This window comes from Salvia miltiorrhiza, chromosome 7, assembly GCF_028751815.1.
Source record: "Salvia miltiorrhiza cultivar Shanhuang (shh) chromosome 7, IMPLAD_Smil_shh, whole genome shotgun sequence".
NCBI classification, from domain to species: domain Eukaryota; kingdom Viridiplantae; phylum Streptophyta; class Magnoliopsida; order Lamiales; family Lamiaceae; genus Salvia; species Salvia miltiorrhiza.
Genome location: NC_080393.1, coordinates 41,137,311 through 41,163,832, shown reverse-complemented (window position 1 = coordinate 41,163,832; position 26,522 = coordinate 41,137,311). Strand labels below are relative to the sequence as shown.

General features: G+C 39.8%; 1 protein-coding gene across 1 annotated transcript; it reads left to right on the top strand.

Moving 5' to 3' along the window:
* Positions 1 to 759: 759 nt before the first annotated feature.
* Positions 760 to 2,369, top strand: LOC130992964 (dof zinc finger protein 1-like). The gene has a single exon (XM_057917680.1). It carries the CDS (start codon positions 1,180 to 1,182, stop codon positions 1,897 to 1,899), a length of 720 nt encoding a protein of 239 aa, XP_057773663.1. The 5' UTR covers positions 760 to 1,179; the 3' UTR covers positions 1,900 to 2,369.
* Positions 2,370 to 26,522: the final 24,153 nt, after the last annotated feature.

The following is a 26,522-nucleotide window of genomic DNA, read 5'->3' as shown; positions in this document are numbered from 1 at the left end:
AGTGGTGGAAGGTAGTGGAGATGGTGACTGCGGCAGTGGAAGTCGGCGAAGACGCCTGTTGGAGTAAATGGCAGCGACCCGCGGCGAAGAGAGGAGAGAGAGAGAGAGAGTTGGGCAATGGACAGAGAGAGAGAGGGAGAAGGAGCTGCAGGTGTAAGGCTTAGAATGATTTATATATATATATATATATATATATATATATATATATATATATATATATATATATCGGGTCAACTGACCCGGTTCACTTTGTCCGACCCGACCCAGATCCGCGCGCATGGTGTGAGCGCAAGTATTAGGCAGCGCTCATTTAAGTTTTTGTGATTATAGATATACTCGTATGTATGTATATACATTACCACTATATATATTAATTTACATAGATATAGTTTAGTATTAATGGAGACCTGCACTCAAATTTCCATAAATATAGCTTAGTGGACACGTAGGAACAATTTACTCATGCACTAGTTCCAAGTCAAAACTCAAAACCATTCTCAGCAAATGATTCTATGATCCGGTGGTATTATAAAACCAAATAACGGTCTGGTTATCGAAAAGTTGAATTCCCATGGGTTTAAATGGTGTGACACGTGTTATAATCGAAGCGGTGATGTGTAGTGCGATGGGTGTAGGTTAGACTCTTCCTTCACAAACCATTTCAAACATTCCTTTTTCCTGCTTTTTAAGCCACTTGCAAGAAAGCACCTGCTTTTTTACTTCTTAAAAATACTCTCTCTCTCTCTCCTTCTCCACTCCCATCCATCCCATCCCATGGATACAGCCGCTGCTCACCTTTTCCCCCTCTCCATTAATGAGCCCCTTGTTTACAGCTTAATTTACTTCTCCATGCTTTTTCTCAAACAATAAAAGAAAAGGATTTTCCATATACTATATATGATCATGTACATAACTTTATCATCTCCACCTTTATTTAAATTCTTTTCTCTCATTGAATTCATCTTCACTTTCCACATCTTTTCATCAATGCTAGAAAAGATTATATTTGTTATTACTTATTATCGTTTCAACTGTTTGCGATCCTTTGCAAAAGTGCAAACCATCCGCTTTCATTTGTTTTCTTTCCTAACAAAACAAAAACAAAACAAAGATATGGGTTTTGTTTTGATTGATGGCCAATTCTTGGTGGTATTATTTAATTTGATATAGGTGAAGCAGATGGAAGAGATCCTAAACTGCCCGAAACGGTCAGGGTCAGGATCAAGTGAGAGGAAGATGAGGCCTCAGAAAGAGCAAGCCCTAAACTGCCCTCGCTGCAACTCCACCAACACCAAATTCTGCTACTACAACAACTACAGCCTCTCTCAGCCCAGATACTTCTGCAAGACATGCAGAAGATACTGGACCGAAGGTGGGTCCCTCCGCAACATCCCCGTCGGCGGTGGCTCCCGCAAGAACAGGCGCTCCTCTTCCTCCTCCCCCATTTCCACCTCCACCAAAAGGCTTCCCGATTTGGTGCCGCCGCAAAACCCTAATCACCACCACGATTTCAAGGCCCTCAGCGACATGATCCACCTCTCCTCGCCGCCGCCGCCTCAGCTCTCGTCGCTCGAGCTTCTCACGGGGCTGGCGTCGACGTCGAGGGGTTTGAGCTCCTTCATGCCGTCGCCGCCGGATCCCTACTCGTCGTCGGGGCCGGGATTTCCAATGGCAGAGTTCAAACCGTCGTCTCTCAACTTCTCGCTGGATGGGCTCCGGACCGGCGGCGGCGCCAGCTATGGAAACTTCCAGGGGGTTCCGGAAACGAATGGGAAGCTTCTGTTTCCGTTTGAGGATTTGAAGCAGCAGGTATCGTCCAATAATGCTGACCAAAATCGAGATGATAATGATAATTCCAATGGATACTGGAATGGGGTTATAGGCGGTGGATCATGGTAATTTTATCCGTGGATTTAAAACTAATTATTATTTTTTCTTTGTGGGGGGTGATGGCCGTGACTTGTTTGGATCACTTGGAAAAAAAGAAAAAACTGACTTATAATTATATAAATATGAATATTCTGGGTTATATATATTTATTATCTTTGTTTATTATATAATTAATTATTATGATCATTAAGATGTTGGAGTTAGAAGCTTGTTTTTAGATATGGCTTCAGGTTGCAGTAGCAAGTAAGAGAGATGGTGTATAGTGATAGAAGAAGAGATTGACCTTGATTTTTGAAGGGCAATTAACCAGCTAGCTGCACTACTAGTTTATTCTTCTCAGCAAAAGGAGCTAGAGCCACCATGGAATTAATTAAGTCTCATTTTCTTTGGTTTTCTATAATTATGTATAACTTATAAATCAACTTTTAAATTTAATTATTACTTCCGCTTTTGTGATGCATGGAAGATATTCATCTTGATTAGTGCTCTCCCTTCTAATCTATCTTGGTTTGGAAAACACACTTTTTAATTTCTTGAATTCTCAGTTATGCATGCTAGAGTTTTGGGATCAGAAATAAAACTTTGTGGTCACTTTGCCATGAGAATTAAGTATGTGAAGATTTGATTTTTGTGTTTGTGCTTGGTGCTTGTGCTTGTGCTGCTGTATGTTGATATTAAGAAATGGCTTGGTCTAGCTAGTTAGAGGTGGTAGTTTGTGTGCACCTGCTGCTTCATGAGAAAAGAGGAAAGGAGATTTACCTACTATAGTGGTATCCAAACAGCCATTAACTGTGGGATAGACTCATTCAATTCATTTACATACAGCATATATACATATGTATGCATGTATCTGTGGCAGTTGCAACTTGTTTCTCAAGGTGGTGATGATGAGTTCCCCATGCCATGTTTACCTTTTCTCTCACTTCTTGAAAGATCTGAAAACCCTACTCACTTTTGTCATGTAATGGGCCCCACAGACATTCCCCTAGACAAGTGTGCTGCTGAGGAATAATCTCCTCTTCCTCTCCCACTTAGCTCTACACTACACCCCAATATAATTAATATATAAATATATTCATATCATGTTATTTGCTGTAATCCACTATGTGTGGTGTGGGCATAATCACCACCCCAAAATGTGAAGCACCACCACTGACGGACGAGTTTATTTTGGAATCATTTCCATTTTTCTAATTTTTATACTTAACTCAGCAATGCTTATTTCCTCTTTAATTGGTTCGATGATGGGTAAAACCGAAAGCTATTGCCCTGCTGAATCATTTTCCCCTTCAAGGGTTTTACTTTTGCATGCCTAGTTCACACTTAATTCAACCAAAAATTGTGGACACTTAATTCAACCAAAATATTATATGTGGGGGGCTCTAGGCCCTTCCAAATTTTGAGATTTTTTAAAATAAATTTTAATATATATATTTATATTTCTAATTATTAAAGAATCTTGTTTTATAAAAATTGATTTGCTTGTTATATTCGCTCATATATATTTAATTTAAGATTAATTATGTTATTTAAAATTATATAATTTATGAAAATATTGTTCGTTATTATTCCTTTCTGCTTTTTGGGGGTTGTCCCTTCGGTTTGTTTGTTCAAGGAGTGTCAGTTTCTGGCGACGGCATCTCACCGGCCGAAACTGTTGCTTCTTCTCTCTTCGGGGAGATTGGTCTTTTTGCGCTGACTTACTTCGGCTTTCTTTTGGCTTGGTTTTGGGTTCGCGGGAATTCTTATGGCGACGGCGTATAACCGGCCGTAAGCCTCCTTTTCTGTTTGTGGGTCTTAGTGTTGGGCATATGGCGACGGCGTCTCACCGGCCTTTTGCCTACTGTGTTAGTTTGTTTTTTTTGTTTTGGTTCTGTTGGCTTGAGCCGGGTTTGTTTGGGGACGATGGTTAGGCCGGAGTTCCTGAAACTTTCCCTTCCTCTCTTCCTTCTCTTGTCGTTTCTTTGGTCGTCTAGACGGGTACTCTTTTTCCTTCTTACGTTTTTTTTCTTTGGGTTTTCCGTAGGAAGGTTTTAATGAGGCTCGGCCCTTAGTCTGCTTTCTTGTGCTTTCAAGGGTTTTAAGTTTTTTGTTTTTTCCTTTTTATATATAGTCACAATTTAATAATTGTTCGTTATTATTACTATCGTGATTGTGTTTTAATAAAAAATATATAAAATGTACGGAATGTCCTAAAAAAATTTGTAAAGTATTGAAATTAAGTTCTAATGTATTGAAATTATAGAATCTTTGAAAATGTTGTTCTTTATTATTACTATTGTTCTTATCTTTTAATAAAAAAATCCTAAAATGTATGGAACGCTCCAAATTTTTTTTGTAATGTATTGAAATTACATAATACATGAAAATGTTGTTCATTATTATTACTATTGTGCTTGTCTTTTAATAAAAAATATTTAAAATGTATAGAATGCCCCCAAAAAATTGTAATGTATTTAAATTATATAATCTATGATAATATTGTTCTTTATTATTACTCTTATGCTTGTCTTTTAATAAAAATGTACGGAATGCCAAAAAAAAAAAATTGGGGGCTATCACCGTTGAATCCTGTAATAAAGTTCGCCCACCGAACTAAATTCTTGGCTCCGTCACTGATTATATGTGTGTGTTCTCTTTAATAAAAAATGTTGGATATTAAATATTTTTCACTTTTTTACATATTTTGCAGAGTAGATAATTTTTCTCCAATAAGATGGATTTTTTTAAACGTAAGCTCTTTTTCTCATTTTCATTTCAATTGGGATTCAGTATGTTAACATTAACATGAGAGGAATGATTGATGTAATAAAAAAAATCATCCTAAATAATATGGGATGAAAAGATATATATGGGTCACTAAAATATACTTCATCCGTCCCATTTTAGGTATCGAACTTTCCTTTTTTGATTGTTCTATATTTTAGTATCCATTTCTATTTTTAATAAAAGTAGGTGGGACTCTTGGTCCACTTTAATTATTTTAACACTCACATAAAAGGTGAGATCCTTACTTCACTCACAACACACTCAATCACTTTATTAAAACTTATGTCACTCTCAAATGGATATACTAAAAATTGGGACAAAGGGAGTAATAAAGTATCAGTTGAGCATTCCTCCTCGGACTGATCTTCCAACGTTCAGAGGAAGCCACGTACTCACAAATTACAACCGCATTAAATGCAGAGATCTCAGGATCTTATCTCTGCAGAGGTCATTCCTATCTGGTGGTTACTTTTCAGAGACGTCACATCTCATGTCCATCAAGAGAGCCGTTTTCACCCAGACAAGGAACCTCGAAGATTGAAACCTCAGCCCAAATTCGAATTGCTCTCCAACGGAAGAAATCTTGATGACGTTCTACGCCAACGGATCTATTCAAGAGTTCTCCTACAAATAGCGCTCGAGGATCACTTCAACCTTCACCGATTCAACGACATAAGCTGAAGCTCTGCCGAAATTGCTACTCAGCCTAAAACTTAACCTCCCCAAAGCTTGAATCGAAGAAGAGAATTCCAAAGCCAAAATCAGTCACTGCTGATTACACATATTCTCTTAGACTTTAGGCAAACCTCTGTTTACCCAGAAGCCAAAGGTCAAACTTGCTTCAAAGAACTCGTTCTTTGTAGTATAGTTGGCACTCGTTCAAACCTCCCCCCAAAAGAGTGTTTGAGTGATTCAGAGTTCAGGAAGGTACTCTGACTCTGAGTGAGAAGTCTTAGCACGGGTTGTGCTGAGCAAGAGAAATCTGACGCGAGTGAAGCGTGGGTACTGAAGAAGGATTTTCTTCAGTGGTGCGGTTGTGTGCACCCGGCAAGCACACGGTTTGGTTTGCAGTGCACCTGTTAAGCACTTGCGGAGTGGATTGTTGGTCTGATCAACCGACCGTAGATGTAGGAAAGGGTTTTTCCGAACCACATAAAAGTCTCTGTGTTGTTTACAGCTTTCAGTTTCATATTCTTACTTGTGTTATTTCAATTGATAAACTGAACACTGATTAACTGCAAAGAGAAACCTAAAGACCAACAACGTGCTCCACCGAGGCTATTGCGAAACTAAGTTTAATTTCCGCTGCGTATGATATCAGTCTGACTGATCTATCTTCTGATAGTGAGGAAGAGTGTTATCATCTCTGTTTTAGCAAACTCGACTGAAGCCCTTACGTGCATCAGTTAAGTTCCAGCAACTTAACTGATAACTCCCTACTGAAGAGTTTTCAGTATCAGTCGTCAACCCTGTTTGGTCAAAACTGTTTTCAGTTGAACAGGTGTCTTTGTTTGCGTGTAAAGTTTCGTTTAGATCTCTGTCTGAGATCCCTCTGATTGAGGAGTTTTTAAAAATAGCCCATAGGTGTATTCCCCCCCCTCCATACACCTATTCGAGACCCTCAGGACCTAACATTAACTTCTAAGGATTCACAAGTCCTACTCTTGACCTAACTCTCAACTCGTAGCAATCAAGTACATAAACAAGCATAAACACATAAGCATATCAAATCACACATAGACATGTCACAAAACAAACTTCATTCTGCACTGACACGACTTATAAACGTCACCAGACTCGGCACAAAAATCCACTGGAGTCGTGACCTATGCCATTTGAACCCTCTTTGAGTCTAGTTTCATTCAAAAAAAAAAGTAGGATTAAAAACTCCAAGTAGTTTAGAAGATATGACTGTTTTACTACAGTCTACCATATTCGGCAGTTTTGAGCAATCGAAATCTTTGATTTTTGAAAAATAGTGGTCTGATATTTGGTGGGTACATAACTAAGACAATCATGTCTTAACAATAAAAATTTGGGATCCAAAACGTTAGGGAAAAGGTGACTCTATTGGCTATTCACCGAACATTTCGGCAGAACGTAGCAGTTTTGGTTTTCCATTTTATAAAAATAGTAAACGAAGTCCAAATGACTTGAAATTTTACCAGTATGTTCAAGACTCTCGTATAAACGTATCGTAAAATTTTCCAGGTATTTGGGTAACAAAAACCTTTCGAAATCAGTAGGTCAGTGCGTCTCGAAAATGACTCCCAACTCAAACACACAAGCAAACATGCTCAACTCTACACTTCTTCAACGAAAACTCCTCAAAACTCAACTTAAGCACTTATAGCACTCAAAAACATTCAAGCACAACATATTACTCATCACAACTCAAACTTGACTGATAAACATGCATTTTTACCTCTTGGTGTGTCATTTTTGATGCTTAGTTGTGAGGATTTTGTGTGTTTGATGGTCTATTTGAGCTTATATTCGTTTATGGTCAAGAACTTGTTACTTGCTTGTGTTTGAACGAATTTTCAGAAATAATGAAGCAGAATTTGGAAGAATTGGCTAAAATAAAAGTTGTAGTTCGTCTCGATAGGAGTTCGTGAGCGCAAACGGATCATAAATCGGAGTTCGGACGAGGGAGAACGAGCCAAAACAAAATCGCTGCGCAAAGTTGTCAGGAGTTCTGTTTCGTCGCGCGGTCCAGGCGCGCGGCCGCGCGACGTGGCCGCGCGAGTCTCCGTATTTCCGCCCAAAATTCGTTTTTTTAGTCATTTTGGGTATTTTTGAGAGCTACAAGACCTAGGGCATATAAATACTCCCCAAGAACTTATTCTCTGGAACATTTTATCATCTTTTATCATATTCTGACTTTTCCTGAGAGCTGTGAGACACGGAGCAAGAGCAAGACTGAAGAATCTCGACTTCTCTACGGTTTTTCATTGTTTAATGTTCATTAGTTTTATTGAGATTGAGATTGTTAGTCATATGTCTATGTGTGGCTAAATCCCTTTTCCCAGGGTTTAGGGAGTAAACATGATTCAATTTTCTGACTGTTGATTTAATTAATTGAGATTTATATTCCTTTCTATGTTCTTGTTATAATTGCTTGCTTTATTGCTTGATCACCAATTTAGCATTATCATAGATTTTAATTTGAGATCGGGAGATGATAATTAATACCTGAACTAAGAACATAGAACACATTTATTTTAATTCTAAAGGGAATTAATAATTGTGAAGGCTTTAATCCTAGGAACTTTTGGGAGTTACATGTTAGAAGTGTGATCCGGGGACGGTAGCCTTGCATGTAATCAACGGTTTGTATGCCACGGGAGTGGGTATAGACTAGTTTTGAGATTGCCTTAGGAATCATCTTATTAATTGAATCAATCATGTTAGTTAGGAGAATCTGTTGAAACCTTTACCTTGGGAAATTCTCTTTCTTCTGTTACTTCGCATTTTCACAGCTTGATTTCTTTTCAGTGTTTTTTTATTTTAATTTTGAATTTGTTTTCCAAAAATCAAACCTTTACAATTCGGTTTTCCAGATAGAGTAAAGTAATTAAGAATAGGCATTGATAACAATTAGTCCCTGTGGATTCGACCTTGTCACTGCTATACACAATTGCACCCGTACACTTGCGGCGTGTTAAAAGAAATTAGCGAACAAGTTTTTGGCGCCGTTGCCGGGGACTGATTTTTATCAGTACTATCTATTGATTGTTTGAGACTAATCTGGATTTTTTTTCTGTTTATTTAAATTCTGTTCTTTATTTTTTTCATGTGGTCCTGATTTTTGGTTCTGAAGTTTGCTAGGTAGTTCTATGGCTACCGTAGAAGAAGTTCGTGCTCTCAAGGAGCAACTGCAGCGTTTGATTGAGGCGCAGGAAAACCGCGAGGTTCAGAAGCAGCCTCCGATCAATGAGGCGTTCACTCCGCAGTATCAGTACTACGAGCCTCCAAGAGTCAACGCGAATAATTTCGAGCTAAAGACTGGTTTGATCACGATGGTGCAGCAAAACCAGTATGGAGGTAAAGCCGTGGAGGACCCAAATGCGCATCTGGCGCAATTCTTGGAGTTGTGCAGCACTGTCAAGATGAACGGAGTCCCAGATGACATCATACGACTCCGCCTTTTCCCATTCTCACTCCGGGATAAGGCAAAGTCATGGTATCAAACTTTGCAGCTGGGAGCTAATCCGGTATGGGGGGATGTGGCGGATCTTTTCCTGCGGAAGTTCCATCCTCCCGGGCTCACATTGAAGTTAAAGATGGAGATTCTCCAATTCCAACAGTTCGATGGAGAGACGCTAGCAGAGACATGGGAGAGATACCAGGAGAAGTTGAGAAAGTGCCCGTCCCATGGCTTTGATGAGGGGACTCTGGTGGTCATGTTTTATAACGCTTGTGGGGAGCGCACCAGGATGTTCATGGATACAGCTGCAGGGGGCTCATTGCTCAAGAAGGGGAGTTCTGAAGCTATGGAGATCATCGAGAGTATGGCCACCACGAGCTATCAATGGCCATCCGAGAGAGTTCACTTGAAGAAAGTTGCTGCTACCTCCAGTTCGGACCCTATGGCGTTGATTTTGACTCAGCTGGCAGAGATGAACTCGAAGATCAATGTTATGACTGTTGGAAATTCTGAGCCAGCTGTAGAGATCCCGACAGGCGTAGAAGACGCCAACTACATCAATGGGAGAAACTATGGGAACTTTCAGCATGGGCAGCAGGGTGGTTACAATAGTGGACAGCAGTTGCATTATGGAGGGCGTCCACATCCCAATTTGGCTTATGGAAATCCGAATAACGCGCTTCAGGCTCCACCAGGCTTCTCTGTCACCAATGGAGTCATCAATGAAGAGAAGAAGCCAAATATAGAGGAGCTGATGATGAAGTTCATCTCCAGGGCAGATGAGAGGATGGAAAAGCTAGAGTCCAATGCCGTTGCTGTGGGGACCCAAATGAAGATGTTCGAGACCCAATTGGGTCAAATATCCACCGCCGTCAACAAACTCCAACAGTCGGGTAACCTCTTAAACAATGCCAAGGTGAACCCAAAGGAGCAGTGCATGGCCATTGGGTTAAAGAGTGAAGTCACCTCAGATTGCAGCCATGGATCTCGTGAGATGGAGAGACCAGAGCTATCGTGGAGAGTCTGGGAGGAAGGCCGACGACTTCCACCTCATCTGCGTCCTCCTGGGTGGATGCCGTTTCCCCAGCGTCATTTTAAGATGGTTGATCTGCCGAGCGGGACTACAAAGGAAGGGGCTATGAAGGCAAAAGAGGAGAGCGCACGGCTAATTGAGGAAAAAGCTGAGGAGGTCACTGTTGAGGTTTCTGGCAGAAAGAAGGATGAAAAGCAGACAGCTACTTCGCCAGCAACTGTGACTATACCTTTCCCTCAGCGCTATAAAAAAGAGAGGGTGCAGGAGCAGTTCTCCAAGTTCTTAGAGATCTTCAGGAAAGTGCAAATTAATATTCCGTTGGTGGAAGCATTGCAGGAGATGCCGCAATATGCTAGATTCCTGAAGGACATTATCTCGAGGAAGAAGAAGTTGGTGGAGTTTGAGACGGTGAATCTCAATGAAGAATGCAGCGCAATCTTGCAGAGGAAGCTGCCGGCGAAGGTCAAAGATCCGGGCAGCTTCACACTTTCCTGCATTATTGGAGGCCAGCATTTCGGAAGGTCACTCTGCGACCTGGGGGCGAGCATCAATCTCATGCCGTTATCTGTTTTCAAGCAGCTGGCGATTGGGGAGTTAAAGCCGACATCTATGAGGCTGCAGATGGCAGACAGGTCGGTCACTTATCCTCGTGGAGTTGTGGAGAACGTGCTAGTGAAGGTGGGGGATTTTATTTTCCCTGCCGATTTTGTGGTTTTAGACATTGAGGATGACAATAAAATCCCGCTGATTTTGGGGCGCCCGTTCCTGGCAACGGGAAGAGCTTTAATTGATGTGGAGAAAGGAGAGCTCACGCTGCGAGTTCATGATGAAAACCAAACCTTCTATGTCTACGAACCATGCCACATCCACAAAGATGAAGCGCCAAAGAAAGCAAAAGATCCGGGCAAGGTAAGTGTTGATGTTTTTAATACATTTGATGCGGATCCTTTTTCTTGGCAGGACCCAGGTGATCGGAAGTTTAAAGGAGGAGTGTTGGTTGAGAAGCATGAAGCAGGGAGCAGCTGTTCGCAGCACTGCTTGCATCAGCCACCTTGAAGAGGTTGTTTTTCTGTCGAGCTAACGACGTTAAAAATAGCGCTTATTGGGAGGCAACCCAATTTCTGGTTAGTTTGTTCCTTTTCGTTTGTTAGTTTGTTTGTTTTCGAGCCCCACAAATCCTTTTCAAACTTATTCTCCTTAGTGGTGAATAAGTTTGGGGGGATGTGTCTTTGTGGGTGCACTTTTCTTTTTGTTTTTCTTGTTTGTTTTGTCGTTGAGTTTTCTTAGTCTTGCTTTGGTGGTTTCTCTGCGATGATACCTTGAAGATGATGCGAGTTGTGTAGAGTCTTGTTGGATAACTGACTTATGATGATTTCTGTTTAAAACTTGTGAAAGTGCGTGCGTTTGTGTCGGTATTGTTGTGATTGAGCATGATTGATGAATGATAAGCATGGTCTCTTTTGATGTTGCAATCAATGAAATAAGCTGTGAGATTTGAGCCTTGACTGTCACCATGTTTACAGTCCTATTTCTTATTCTTGAGTGATTGTTCGAGCATGCATGTTTCTCACTAGAACTTGTCTTGGTTTCTCCCTCGAGGTCACATAGTGTGCTTAATAACTTTGAGATGATAGAAGGCCATCTTTGCTAGCCTATTTATCCCATATTTGTCCTATATCTTTATATGATCCTAGTTCGCCCCCTTTGAGCCTTATTTTCTATTTTATTTGGTTTAGCTGTGGGTGGGAGCTTGGAGATTGTTGTTATGGGGTAGTTGGTTTGTGGAGATGCGTGATAATGGTTTATGAACTTTGATCTTGATTGAAAATAATCCTAGTACCCTACAAGTCGTTGAAAAAAAAAAAAAAAGAAAAAAAAAAGTGAGAAAAGTGGAAAAAATGGGTACATAGGATACATTAGAAAGACATAATATCATGAGAAATAATTGTTGTGTTGTGGTGGAGTATATTTTGAAAAATTTGGTTTTGTGGAAGGTGGAGGATAGAATTGAGTAAGAATGTTATAAGGTTGGTGATGATGTTACTTTGATTCGCATCTTTTAGTCACTTAGCCAAATATATCATACCTTACCAAAGAGCCTACATTACAACCCTCAATAAAGACCTTTTTGATCTTGGTTATAGGAGCACACATTTAGTGGTGGAGAGGTGAGACGATTGACAAGCTTATGGATGAGTACTTGTTTAGTTTGAACTGAGCGTATACACGTCCTTTTTGAATTGATACACTTGAGAGTTGAGAGTTCATATATTCTTTATCTTTTTGGTGAGGATTGCAATTCATTGAGATCATAATTTGAAGTTTGTCATGAGTGTGATATCTTGATAATAGGAGATACAAATGCATGTTGATAATTTTGTTGACAAATCTGAAGCCAAAATGTTATCTACTTTTCTCTACGCTCTTGTTGATTCATTATTGGTTCATCTTTGTTTTGTCCGAGGACGGACAATAGTTCAAGTTTGGGGGGTTGATAAACATGCATTTTTACCTCTTGGTGTGTCATTTTTGATGCTTAGTTGTGAGGATTTTGTGTGTTTGATGGTCTATCTGAGCTTATATTCGTTTATGGTCAAGAACTTGTTACTTGCTTGTGTTTGAACGAATTTTCAGAAATAATGAAGCAGAATTTGGAAGAATTGGCTGAAATAAAAGTTATAGTTCGTCTCGATAGGAGTTTGTGAGCGCAAACGGATCATAAATCGGAGTTCGGATGAGGGAGAACGAGCCAAAACAAAATCGCTGCGCAAAGCTGTCAGGAGTTCTGTTTCGTCGCGCGGTCCAAGCGCGCGGCCGCGCGACGTGGCCGCGCGAGTCTCCGTATTTCCGCCCAAAATTCGTTTTTTTAGCCATTTTGGGTATTTTTAAGAGCTACAAGACCTAGGGCATATAAATACTCCCCAAGAACTTATTCTCTGGAACCTTTTATCATCTTTTATCATATTCTGACTTTTCCTGAGAGCTGTGAGACACGGAGCAAGAGCAAGACTGAAGAATCTCGACTTCTCTACGGTTTTTCATTGTTTAATGTTCATTAGTTTTATTGAGATTGTGATTGTTAGTCATATGTCTATGTGTGGCTAAATCCCTTTTCCCAGGGTTTAGGGAGTAAACATGATTCAATTTTCTGACTGTTGATTTAATTAATTGAGATTTATATTCCTTTCTATGTTCTTGTTATAATTGCTTGCTTTATTGCTTGATCACCAATTTAGCATTATCATAGATTTTAATTTGAGATCGGGAGATGATAATTAATACCTGAACTAAGAACATAGAACACATTTATTTTAATTCTAAAGGGAATTAATAATTGTGAAGGCTTTAATCCTAGGAACTTTTGGGAGTTACATGTTAGAAGTGTAATCCGGGGACGGTAGCCTTGCATGTAATCAACGGTTTGTATGCCACGGGAGTGGGTATAGACTAGTTTTGAGATTGCCTTAGGAATCATCTTATTAATTGAATCAATCATGTTAGTTAGGAGAATCTGTTGAAACCTTTACCTTGGGAAATTCTCTTTCTTCTGTTACTTCGCATTTTCACAGCTTGATTTCTTTTCAGTGTTTCTTTATTTTAATTTTGAATTTGTTTTCCAAAACTCAAACCTTTACAATTCGGTTTTCCAGATAGAGTAAAGTAATTAAGAATAGGCATTGATAACAATTAGTCCATGTGAATTCGACCTTGTCACTGCTATACACAATTGCACCCGTACACTTGCGGCGTGTTAAAAGAAATTAGCGAACATTGACTCTTCTCTTACATCTCAAACTCAAATCTCAAAGAAAACGTCTCAAAGAACGCATCGTTTCAATTCTCATCTCATTTTCATGCTCAAAAGTACTCAATTACTCATATATGACCTCATACATCACATAACTCATTACACATACATAGATTCTCTTATATCATGCAAACTAATCTCGAAGAAAAACTCACGTATCAACGTAGACTCTTAATTAAAGCATGACAAACGTTCACATAATGATCGTAAAGCAATTAAACCTCATTAAACCAATCATTGACCTCTCAACATATGAGAACTCAAAAACTTATATAAACTAAACTAAGTCAAAATTTTATATAACTAACAATTGACCTAATCAAACATAATTAGACACTAATACCATGCTCAATTACAATTATCCTAAGCCAATTCACTTAATTAAAACATAGGCATGAAAGTCCTAATTTTTATTAAACTAAACTTTTTGAAATTCCACAAACACACATGAAACTTTAATCCAATCATAGATCTATCAATTTTAACCATTTAATCTCACATATAAACCATCAATTAACAATTTGGGGCATAGATACACATATCCCTAATTTTATCAAACTAACTCACATCAAAGTCATCAATTAACATCATATCCTCAATCTACTCCATCAATCATCATCATCAACAAACATATCATAGATCTCATTTCTCACCCCAATTCAAGGAAAGAACAAGAAAAACTTTGAAGGGTAAAATCCCCATAATTTTCGAAAACTTTAAAAAAAAGGAAAGGGGTGTTCTCTTGCTTCAATCTTCTACATATGCTCACATATAACATCATAGAAGCTAGATCTATGAAAATAAAGATCACTTACTCAATGATAACACCAAAACACAAACTTTCTCTTTCTAACTCTAAACTAGACTTCCATGGATTTCCTTGAATTCTAGGAGATAGAAGGTGTTTAGGTTAGATTTAGAGGGTGATTTGAGTTTTTGGTATGAATCCATGAAGCTTTCGAGGTCTTCAACAATGATGTTAATGGAGGAAAGAGGGAGACGAGGGAGAAAGTGAGAGTGGTCGAAAATGGGGGAGTGAGGGAGTGAGAGAGATTTTGCAAGATTTGCTTTGATTTGGAGATCTTAGAGGATATTTGCAAATCTTAGAAAATATTTGGCATTAAATGCCTTGATTCCCTAATCTCTACACCCTCAAATCCACTTGGCAAATTTTTGGTATTTAGGCACATGCTCAAGGGAATAAAATAATAATGTGAGAGAGTGTAGTAAATGAATAATAACAATAATAATCATGGAAATGTTACTCATTAATAAAATGTCATAGCATAATTATTCATGTGACCAAATTAAAATAAATATGGCACTAATATTAGTGCACTCAATCAATTATAATATTCCTCATCATGGGAAAAAATAATTTGAAAATATTATGCTTGGAAAAATTTCTATAAACCGGCATCCTTCGATTTCTCGGTAAAAATAAATCGCACTTGCTTTGGAAACTTAATTAAAATTCCAAGCGCTAAAGTTCTCAATAAAGAATCATAATAACTCACTCATAAAGGCACACGTAACAAAAATCACATAATCAAACAGTCACGTAATTTCACATAACATCACATTAAAGCAATCGGTAAACACGGACAAACTAAACATCTTTTGGACCGACTCTTTTCATCAAGGGTTCTCACTCTTCCTTTCTCGACTCTATTTCCAACTCATTATTCCTATTCTCTTAATAGGACAGTCAATCTCTCTGATAACTCGGTATCCGGTAACTCTATTCCCGATAGTTGGAAATAAAATAAAATCTCAACTCAATTCAGTCAGCATCTCTAATTCAACTCATTTCTCAAATTTCATCACTCTAATTCGATCATTGGTTTGTCCGCTCATATCTCTATTTAAAAGACAATCTGTCTTATCTGGTCATAAAAAAAATCTCACATCTCGACATCTCAGTACTCTCTATAGTGTTAAGACACTATTTCTAAATAAGGAAAAGTACGGGGTGTTACGTGGTCAAACCAAAAGGTTTTACCTCCCAAGGAAAACACATAGATCGAGGTTATTATTCTTTGTTCCGGTCAGCCTGGAAATCTGAAATCGTATAATCCAAAAAGGAACTAAACTGTCTAACTGGTAAACTATCCTTATTCTCTAGTCAGGGACTTGAAAATATAATTTACCACAGTTCAGTGTCCTTAACTAGGACTATAAAGATATCTTACAACCATGCTAACTGCATAGCAAATATAAGATCTCGTACACAGCAATCCATACATGAAGCTATCTACTGCGGAAACGTAGAATACTGCCATCATTTCCTCAACCTTAATAGGCATCTTAAGACATAGTCTTTAGATAAAGGAATGCCATATCTAAAAGGTAGCAATCCTTTCTTGGTGGTATTCATACTAAAACGAGCATTCACAGTATCAATGTAAGACACTCGAGATAAGTCCAACATCATTTTCTAGTGATCCCTTGTAACCTTGATCACAAAGATGTATATTGTACCTCCTTAGTCTTTCATCTGAAACTGTTCGGATAACCATTACTTTATGTCTTGACAATAGCTCCATATTGTCGCCAATTAGGAGGATATTATCTACATAAAATGCAAGATAAACCACATCACCGATGACACGAGAGCGATTGACACGAGATGCTTCTCTCCCTCCCTCACGTAACCTTCAGGTTGTTGCACATGGATATCCTTACCTTTTCCAAGGTAATATATATGACATCCATTTGCCAGACCTCGATAGTTTAAGTGAGCTGCTATGGGTAAAATGATCCGAATATTCTGAGCATGGCACTGGCGAAAATATCATCATAACCTATACCCTTACACTGGGCATAACCTTTCGCCACCAGTCTAGCTTCGAAAGCTACGACCTTGCTCATTCGGGCCTGTCATTATCTTGTATACTCACTTACAACCTAAGGCTTTACTGCCTCCTGGTAGCAAGATTTTCTAGTATACACCCATATTCTTAATGGATTGCTCCATTGAGGCATGCCAGGAATCTACATTCTCGTCTCCCACTAATTCCAAGCAGATATCTGGGTCGATTCTCTTATATTCACTACCAGGGACTGAATCCAAAGATCTTTCCAAGAATATAAATCGATCGGGTTGTCCCACAACCCTCCCACTACAATGGATCTGTAGTGGTTGTCGCAGCCCGACATCTAGCCAGTGATAGCGTAGATCGGGTATCGATACGACTAATAAAATGATAGGGTAAAATAAGGGAAACTAGAAGACTCGTCAAACGGAAGCTACTAATAATTCAAGTTAAAGCAAATAAAATATCATCAAACTTAATAGAAATATTGTCGGCTTCATACATTCAAATGTATCAGAGTTCTAGTCAACGAAAACAAAGGGAGTATAGCTAAATATTTACAATGATTCATATTGTCCAGGGTAGCACAGCAAAACGATGATCAGACTATATGTATGAGGACATATAGCTGAGAGTGACAATCCTAATTAAGTTCAAAGGACATAGTCTTCAACTATTCACACTACCGTATAGGAGCAGAATACGGTATCCAGAAGTCGTCTAGAAACAACAGCCCTCCAACGGTCCCCCAATCTCTCTCCTTGCTCATCCTGCATATTTAGAAATACATGCAGGGCTGAGTATAAAATACTCAGTGGACATAAGCCGAAAATAAACAATCTCGCTCTTAGAGCTATAAATTTAACTTGCCATCTATTCTTTACACAGGGGTTTTACTCAAAAGAACCTGTGTAAGAAACTGATGAATTATAAGCATCATAAAGTAAAGAAGAATAGACTGCAGTCACAAATACTTAGCTTCTACAACTCATCATCATCATGGTACTGAGAAGTAGGCCTCCTTCTTCAGCACCGTAACCGGCCGACCTGACAGTCGGCTCACAGTCATTTCTGACCGGCCAACCCGGTATACAGCTCACGGTTACCTCCGTGTACACAATCCCGCCTTTGGCAGTACCCGAAATCGTTTCATCCGTAGAGGGTAACGTACAGGCTCGTCGACATCAAAACTCGGCAAGTTAATTAGTTTAAACATCAATTTATCTCAAATCATCTTAAAAACTTATAAACATCATTATAATCATCATTTAGAAAGTCAGTAATAGGGGTATTAGAAAGTAATGCCCACCTGGAAATCTTAGCTTCGGTCCTCGTACTTCGGAGCAATCCTACTTATGCCCTTGACTCGTGTCTTTAGATATCATCATTGGCATAGTCGATCAGACAAATCCTCACTAGGTTTACTATTCTTATCTAAGTAATAGTCTTCCTTTCTCATTGTTTCCTTGTAACAAATCACTCTTATAATAATACTTCCTAAATATTCATCGTTTCCATCACCAAAATTTTAAGTCTAATCTGTTCATTAAGGAACAACTCCTAAATACTCAAACCCAGATAACATCTAACAATCACATACTAAAGTTATGATGTTATATCATATTCTTTAATATATTCTCGATAATTCACATAATGCTTAATGACATCATTATGTGGTTAAATATCTCAAGAGAACCAAATTTGGTTAAGTAAATTAAACTCGGAAAAAGTGTTATATCTATATATATATATATAAACATATATATACCCCATTAGCATTTTTATGAATTAATATGGTGTATAGTTATTGTCATTAACACATGAAATTATAATAAATCAAAAGTAGGTGTACTGTGAAAGACCATACTTGACCTCATACCCTTCTGTTTTAACTTCGAGGAATAAACTGTTTTACCTCGGAACTCTCCTGGGTTTGGGACTCATACCGTTTGAAACCTCTTGAAGTCTAGTTTCATTAAAAAAAATAGGTTGCAAAACTCTACGTGGTTTAGGAGATATGACCATTTTCCTACAGTCTACCATATTCGACAGTTTTGTGCCACTGGAAGTTTCGATTTTTGAAAAATAGTATATCTTGTCAAAAAGACTTGATATTTTGTGGGTAGCTAGATAACATGTTCATCTTGTTTATATAAAAATTTGGAAACCATAAACTCAGGGAAAGCTACTAGAAAGGTGACTCTTGTATCTGTTTCTTCCAAACTTTCGGCAGAAAGTAGCAGCTGGAGATTCATAATTTAAAAGGATATCAAACGATGTTCAAATGACTTCAAATTTTACATGAACGTTCCTAACACTTATATATACTTACCATAAAAATTTCAACATTTTTGGGTATCAATAACCCTGTCGAATTACATCAAGTCAGTAGCTCTTTCTCTTTTTTCTTTTTTTTTGGCTAGTCATATTAACTCATCAATTAGTCCACCCTAAACATATAGCTAAACATACTCTATTTTTTGTCAAATCAATTCATCATAATCGTTATCAATCATCTCTAATCATCATTTTAATCCATCAACTATCATAACTACAATCTCATAGGCTCATCTTTATACTCAAATCCTCACTTTCTTCACGAACTTCAACTTTCCAACATCACACAACCTAACACCTTTAATATTACATATCTCAAAATTAATTCATGCTTTTCATTCAAAAGATAAATAAATAACATCTTAATAGCATGTATATACTCTCCACTTAAAGTTAGAAGATGACAAAATTTTAGAAGACTTCAACCTAGCTTCTGTTCTATGGATTTAAGAGTGTTTTCAGCTTGATTTAATCGGTGGTTATGGCATACAAGTAGCTTGTGAAGCTTTTTACTATCTCATCAATGGTGTTGGGTGAAGACAGTCGAGAGAGGAGAGAGAGAAGAGAGAGGAAAGAGAGAGGAAATGGACGTCTGTTATGAGGGATGAAAGAGAAAGTTGTTGTTTTATTTAACCTCATTTACTTAGCCATCAAGTATTGGATAAATAACACATGCTTAATTATCCACTTGCATAAAATATCTTATCCCTTTGCTTAGTTATCCACTTGCTTTGAGTCCCCTCTCTAAAGTCAGTTCTGCACACTAAACAATCTTAGTGGCCAGAACTGCTTCGGCTTTGGTTCCGCTCTGGAAACAGAGCAGAGAAATGAATTCTCTGTTAGCACAGAGGAATGAATTCTCGGGTCAGAGCAAAGGAATGATTTCTCTGTCAGAGCAGAGGAATGATTTCTCGGGTCAGAGCAGAGGAATGATTTCTCTGTCAGAGCAGAGGAATAATTTCTCAGTTCAGAGCAGAGGAATGATTTCTCTGTCAGAACAGAGGAATGAATTCTCAGGTCAGAGCAGAGGAATGATTTCTCTGTCAGAGCAGAGGAATGATTTCTCGGGTCAGAGCAGAGGAATGATTTCTCTGTCAGAGCAGAGGAATGATTTCTCTGTTCAGAGCAGATCAATCGGCGCCAGCTCTGTCCAAAGCAAAGACCGCTCAAAACATAACTCACTTGGCATAGCAGAGCTCGCATACAGAGCAGAGCTCAAAACCAGAGCAGAGCTCCCAGGTCAGAGCAGAGCTTAAAGCCAGAGCAGAGCAGAGCTTTCAACTCTGTCGTCAGAGCATAGCACAGCTCAACTTCAACTCTGCTTCCAGAGCAGAGCTCGGCTACGCCAGAGCTCGGCTACAAACTATCGAAAGAAAAGAAATTTTTAACTTCATCATTGTTCAACCAACATCTCTATGCATCCTTATTTCCTCAAAGTATTTCATTCACTAGTTCTTCATCGAAAATATAATAGCTCAAACTATTGGAATATCTCATCTCATCATAAACTTATTTTTATATCTCCGTACTCTTAAAAATAAAACCCAAAATATTTATAATGAGGAAAAATGCGGGGTGTTACATCCTACCCCCCTTAAAAAAAAATTCGTCCCGAAATTTACGTTATTTACCTTCGGGGAAAAGCTTGGGGTACTTCTCCTTCATCTTCTTCTCAAGTTCCCAAGTTGCTTCTTCTTGGTCATGGTGTCTCCATTGGATCTTCATCAAAGCAATTGATTTGTTTCGTAACTGCTGTATTTTTCTATCCAGAATAACTTCTGGCCTCTCCTCATAGCTCAAGTCCGGTTCCAGGGATACTTCTTCTTGGTGAATGACGTGTTTTGGATCGAACACGTACTTCCTCAGTTGAGATACATGAAAAACGTCGTGGACGTTTGCGAAGTGTGGTGGCAACGCAAGTCTGTAAGCAACGGGGCCTACTTTCTCTAGTATATCATACGGTCCTATGTATCTCGGTTTGAGCTTTCCTTTCACTCCGAATCGATGCACTCCTCGAGACGGGGAAACTTTCAGAAAAACTTTATTTCCCACATCGAAATGAATCTCTGTTCTTCTGGTATCTGCGTAGGACTTTTGACGATCTTGGGCCTCCTTGATTCTCTGAGGAATCTGTCGCACGGTAGAAATCATTTCTTCTACCGCTTCAGGTCCAAGTACCTTTCTCTCTCCTACCTCATCCCAATAGAGCGGAGATCTACACTTCTTCCCATACAAGGCTTCATATGGAGCCATGTTAATAGTTGACTGGAAGCTATTATTATAAGCAAACTCAATTAAGGGCAAAACTTGTTCCCATTGGGTTCCTTTGTCTAGCACAACAGTTCGGATCATATCTTCCAGAACTTGTATAGTCCTTTCAGATTGTCTGTCTGTCTGAGGATAAAAAGCTGTACTAAAGTTCAATTTAGTACCCAACTCCTTCTGCATGCTTATCCAAAACCGTGAGGTAAATTTGGAATCTCTGTCGGGTGTAATCGTCATCGGTACTCCATGCAGTCGTACTATCTCTCGAACATAGATCTGAGCTAGCTTGTCAGATCCATAAGTAATTGAAATAGGTATAAAATGGGCACTCTTCGTCAATCTATCAACAACTACCCAAATGGCTGTGTTACCTCTTTTCGACTTCGGCAATCTAGTGACAAAGTCCATAGCTATGTGATCCCACTTCCACTCGGGAATCTCTAACGGGTGTAGTTTGCCATAGGGTCGTTGGTGTAGTGCTTTTACTTGTTGACATACCAAACATCTTTCTACGAAAGCTGCTATTTCTCTCTTCATTCCTTCCCACCAAAACCTAGTTTTCAGATCTTGGTACATCTTCGTGCTTCCTGGGTGTGCGGTGTAGGGAGTGTCATGAGCTTCACTCAAAATTTCATTCTTTAACTCATCTTTATCAGGCACACACAGTCTTCTTTCGTATAAGATGGCATTGTCTGCCGCTTCTTGATAACTTTCCATTTTCTCAGTTCGAATCTTCATACGCAATTTCTCCATTTTCTCATCTTCTCGGTGTGCCGCGATAATCCTTGATCGCAAATCAGGTGCAATACTCAATGTGGCCATAACAATCTCTGTCGTTTGTGGTGGTAATATAACTTCTATTTTCATCCTCTCAAATTCTTTGATCAAGTCCTTTTCTTGGGTAAGGAGAAATCCCAATTCTACTTGATTATTTCTACTCAAAGCGTCAGCTACAACATTAGCCCTTCCAGGGTGATAATTGATTCCACAATCATAATCTTTTACTAACTCGAGCCATCTTCTCTGTCGCATATTGAGATCCTTTTGCTTGAAGAAATATTTGAGACTCTTGTGATCGGTGTATATCTCGCACCGTACTCCATAAAGATGGTGTCTCCATATCTTCAATGCGTGTACCACTGCTGCTAATTCTAAATCATGCGTCGGGTAATTCATCTTGTGTGGTCTAAGTTGTCGTGATGCATAAGCTATCACTTTTCCGTCTTGCATAAGTACATATCCTAGACCATTCTTTGACGCATCCGTGTAGACAGCATACTCTTTATCTGCCTTTGGAACATCTAGCACTGGGGCAGTGGTGAGTCTCTTCTTCAATTCCTGGAAACTTCGCTCACATGCGTCAGTCCACTCATACTTGACATCCTTCTTTAGCAGGTGCGTTATTGGCTTAGCAATTTTTGAAAAGCCCTCAATGAACCTTCGGTAATAACCTGCTAACCCTAGAAAACTGCGTATTTCATGCGGCGTAGTTGGTGATCTCCATTCTTGTACAGCCTGTACTTTTGCTGGATCTACCTCAATTCCTCTTGCAGAAACGATATGGCCCAGAAAATTGACTTCCTTAAGCCAGAACTCGCATTTGCTAAACTTGGCGTAAAGTTTCTCACCTCGCAATTTCTCTAACACGATCCTTAGATGTTCTTCATGTTCCTGTTTACTTCTCGAGTAAATCAAGATATCATCGATGAAGACTACCACTAACTTATCTAAGTATTCGTGGAAAACTCGGTTCATGAGGTCCATGAATACAGCAGGGGCATTCGTTAGTCCAAAAGGCATCACTATAAACTCATAGTGTCCATATCTTGTACGAAATGGCGTTTTCAGAATATCCTCTGACCGTATTTTCAATTGATGGTATCCCGATCTTAAATCAATCTTCGAAAAAGTATTCGCTCCTTGTAGTTGGTCGAACAGGTCATCTATCCGGGGTAACGGATACTTGTTCTTCAGCGTCACCTTATTCAACTCACGATAATCGATGCATAACCTCAAGCTGCCATCTTTCTTCTTGACAAAAAGAACTGGTGCTCCCCACGGGGAAACACTGGGTCGAATGAAACCCATGTCCAACAATTCTTGCAGTTGCAGCTTCAACTCCTGTAACTCTGCCGGTGCCATTCTATAAGGTGCTTTTGATATCGGCGCGGCTCCGTGCTCAAGGTCGATCGTAAACTCGAGTTGTCGATCGGGTGGTAATCCTGGCAAAGCTTCAGGAAAAACATCTTGGTACTCCCGCACGACTGACACGTCGTCTATGTTTGCCTTGGATTCCTCATTTTGATTTAAGTGTACAACATAAGCAGTTGTATCATTCCTCTCCAAAAGCTTTTTGGCTCGTAGCGCTGAGATGATTGGCGTCTTTTTCCATTTTCTCTCAATGCCAATAAAAGAAGTAGACTCTTGGCCGGGAGGTTGAAATGATATTCGTCTCTCCTTGCATTGTATCGTCGCATGGTTTTCCTCTAACCAATTCATTCCCAATATGATGTCCAAATGCCACATAGGCATTACCCTCAGGTTTCTAGCCTTAAGCTTAATTGATCCTAACTTAAATTCTAAGTTAGGACACACATGTGAAACCGTAGTAGTTCTGCCTATGGGAGTGGTTACCCTTAGATGTTGTGGAGCAGGTTCTATGTTCAGTTCTAACGTATCCACACACGGAATGGAGATAAAAGAATGCGAGGCTCCAGTATCGAACAATATTACTATGGGTACTCCTTTTAACGCACCCATACCTGCTAAATTTCCTTGATTCCCATTCCTCGCTTTCTGATCAATGGCAAACACTCTCTGGTGATGTCTCTGATTCGCCTGCGGGGCTAGAGGTCGTCTTCCCGACTGATGTGGTCGGTAAGCTTGTTGTTGGTGTTGTGGCGGCGGTAATGGTAGATGTCATTCCATAGCCCTAAGCTGTGGCTGGAACTGTTTTGGTCGCCCTCCGCCTCCACTTTGCTGACGATTGGGACATTGATTCGAATAATGTCCAGCCTTTCCACAGGTATAGCAGTTGTTCGTTCCGATCTTGCATTCTCCCAGATGTAGCTTGTTACATTTCGGACAAGGTGGTATCCCTCGAGGTCCGTGTGGTGTTCCCGGAGGTCCAGCATAAGGTCGCTTATCTCTGTTTTGAAATTGTGGTGGTGCATTCTGATACTGCCATGGCTTTTTAAATTCTTGACTTCGGTCTTCCCATTTCCTTTTTCCTTTCTGTCCCTGTCCTGAAAAAGGTTGATTTCCCCTTTGAGGGTTCGGGTTCGACTGAGGCACAGGAATTTGACTCGTCTTTTCTGGCTGCATTGCCAGTTCCATATTCAGTGCTCGATTTAAGGCTTCAGCATATGACAGCGCACTCTGACTTGCCAAGACAACTCGTATCTCTTGTTTTAGTCCAGAGCAAAACAGCTCTGACATCTTCTCGTCCGTATCTACTCGATATGGTGCATATCGAGCCAAATCACAAAACAGACGATCGTACTCAGCTACTGTTTTGTTTCCCTGCCTCAGATTTACAAATTCCGTCTCCTTCTTCTTTTGATAACTTCGCGGTACATATTTTTCACACAGCGCTATCTTAAATTGCTCCCAAGTTAGAGCAGCCATCTGTTCTGGGGTCATAGTTTTCTGTTTCGCTTCCCACCAAAAATCTGCTGACCCCTTAAGCTGATACGACATACACATAAGACGCTCGAGATCATCACATCGCAGAAATCTAAAGATTCGCTCCATGCTTCTTATCCATTCTTCAGTTTCAGCAGGATCTCCAGACCCATTGAAGGTACGTGGATTTTGCCTCAAAAAGAGTTCTTCTATTCTTCTTTCTGGCTGTGGAGGGGGTGGTGGTGGCGTAGGTTCTCTTTGTTCCTCCTCTTCCTCTTCTTGATTTCTATATCTCCTTCTCGGCGGCATTCTTAAAAAAGAAAAACATACGTCAGCTCTTAAAACTAGTTCTTATAAATCACCAATCTTAGGGTTCTTACTCAACATCATACTACCTCTATAACATTCCATCTCTTAGTTAAAATCTTTATTCGTATTTAACATCATAATATGGAAGCATAAAACAAAACTCTTATTTATAAAAGACCCTCGGGTCATCATCATATATATATAGGAAAATTGCCTCTTACGAGGACTTTTACAAAATGGGATATATACAGCAAACAGTCCCCTAATACATACTATGACGCTCTATCAAAACGGTCGTCATACGTACTGGGCATCTATATATGTCAGATACTGATATACACACTATACTATGCATCTCTATCTATATACATCTATCTACATATAAGCATCAAAATCCCAGCATCATATGTAGCTACTCTCACTCAGATCCATCCAGTCCCACCGAAGTCGTCTCCTGATACTCTACTCTCTGCATCATCTACTGTCATATCCTCACTGGGCTCGGTCCCCTCATCCTCACTAGGCTCGGTCTCCTCACTATCATCATCATCCTCTGTCTCATCTTCAACATCTGTGTCTGCCATCGGGCCGCAAACAGGTGGCTCTGGAATAGGCTCCCATACATCGACTCCATCAGCAGTGGTCCGACGCCGTAGTGGTCGGGTCTGTCCATGCCCAACTGTCATCTCTGGTGTATCCTCGTCTGGGTCTTCATCATCACTATCAATCGGAATCGGACGAGACGGTCCCTCCTGTGCATCTCGGGATGGCGGGTATAGAATAGGATGCATATAAAGCTGAAACTCAAGTGTGCCGGGCTCAGGTAGAGGAGCAACCCTCGGGTAAGGATCAAAAGGCACATACTCAGTCCAAGGCATCGTAGATGGAATAGGTGGTATAATCTCTGAAGGAGGCAATGATAATGGCTCTGTCGCTGGGGCCGGCTCCCAGGGAGGCAGATCAGCACTGGGAAAGGGTATCAGTGTCAAGTAATGAAATGGATCAAAATCCATATATGGCGATCCAGTCTATAGAATGCCCGACTCCGGAACAGCAGAATCCGGGACAACGGGCTCAAAAGCAACGGCCTCATCAGGCACGAATGGCTCCGGAACATACGGAACCTCATCAGCAGGGGGTGCGGGTATAATCGGAAAAGGATCTGTTGGAGGAGGGGGTGCATCATATGGTGGTGGTGGGGGATCATCAAATACAAAGTAGCGGTGACTAATCATCGCTACAAAACCCCTAAAATCTGCACGCTCGAATCGTCCAAACTCATCCCTAACGACATACTGCGGCACCAGCGAAGCCGCCCAATCCTGCCATTCAGGTGGTAACTGTGGAATCAAAAGGGTGATAGCTGTTACTTCATCAATCCCATATGAGATAGTCTCTAGCCATCGTCTATGGTAGTGTGCTAAAAACTCACCAAGCGTGTCACCCTCCTGCGGCCTAATATCTCTGAACCATCAACGCATCATCTCTTCTAAATGTCGCTGTATCCTGAAATAAAATTCT

Bases quoted from the DNA above. Each gene is read 5' to 3' on its own strand.
- LOC130992964 (XM_057917680.1), top strand. From the start codon at position 1,180: ATGGAAGAGATCCTAAACTGCCCGAAACGGTCAGGGTCAGGATCAAGT.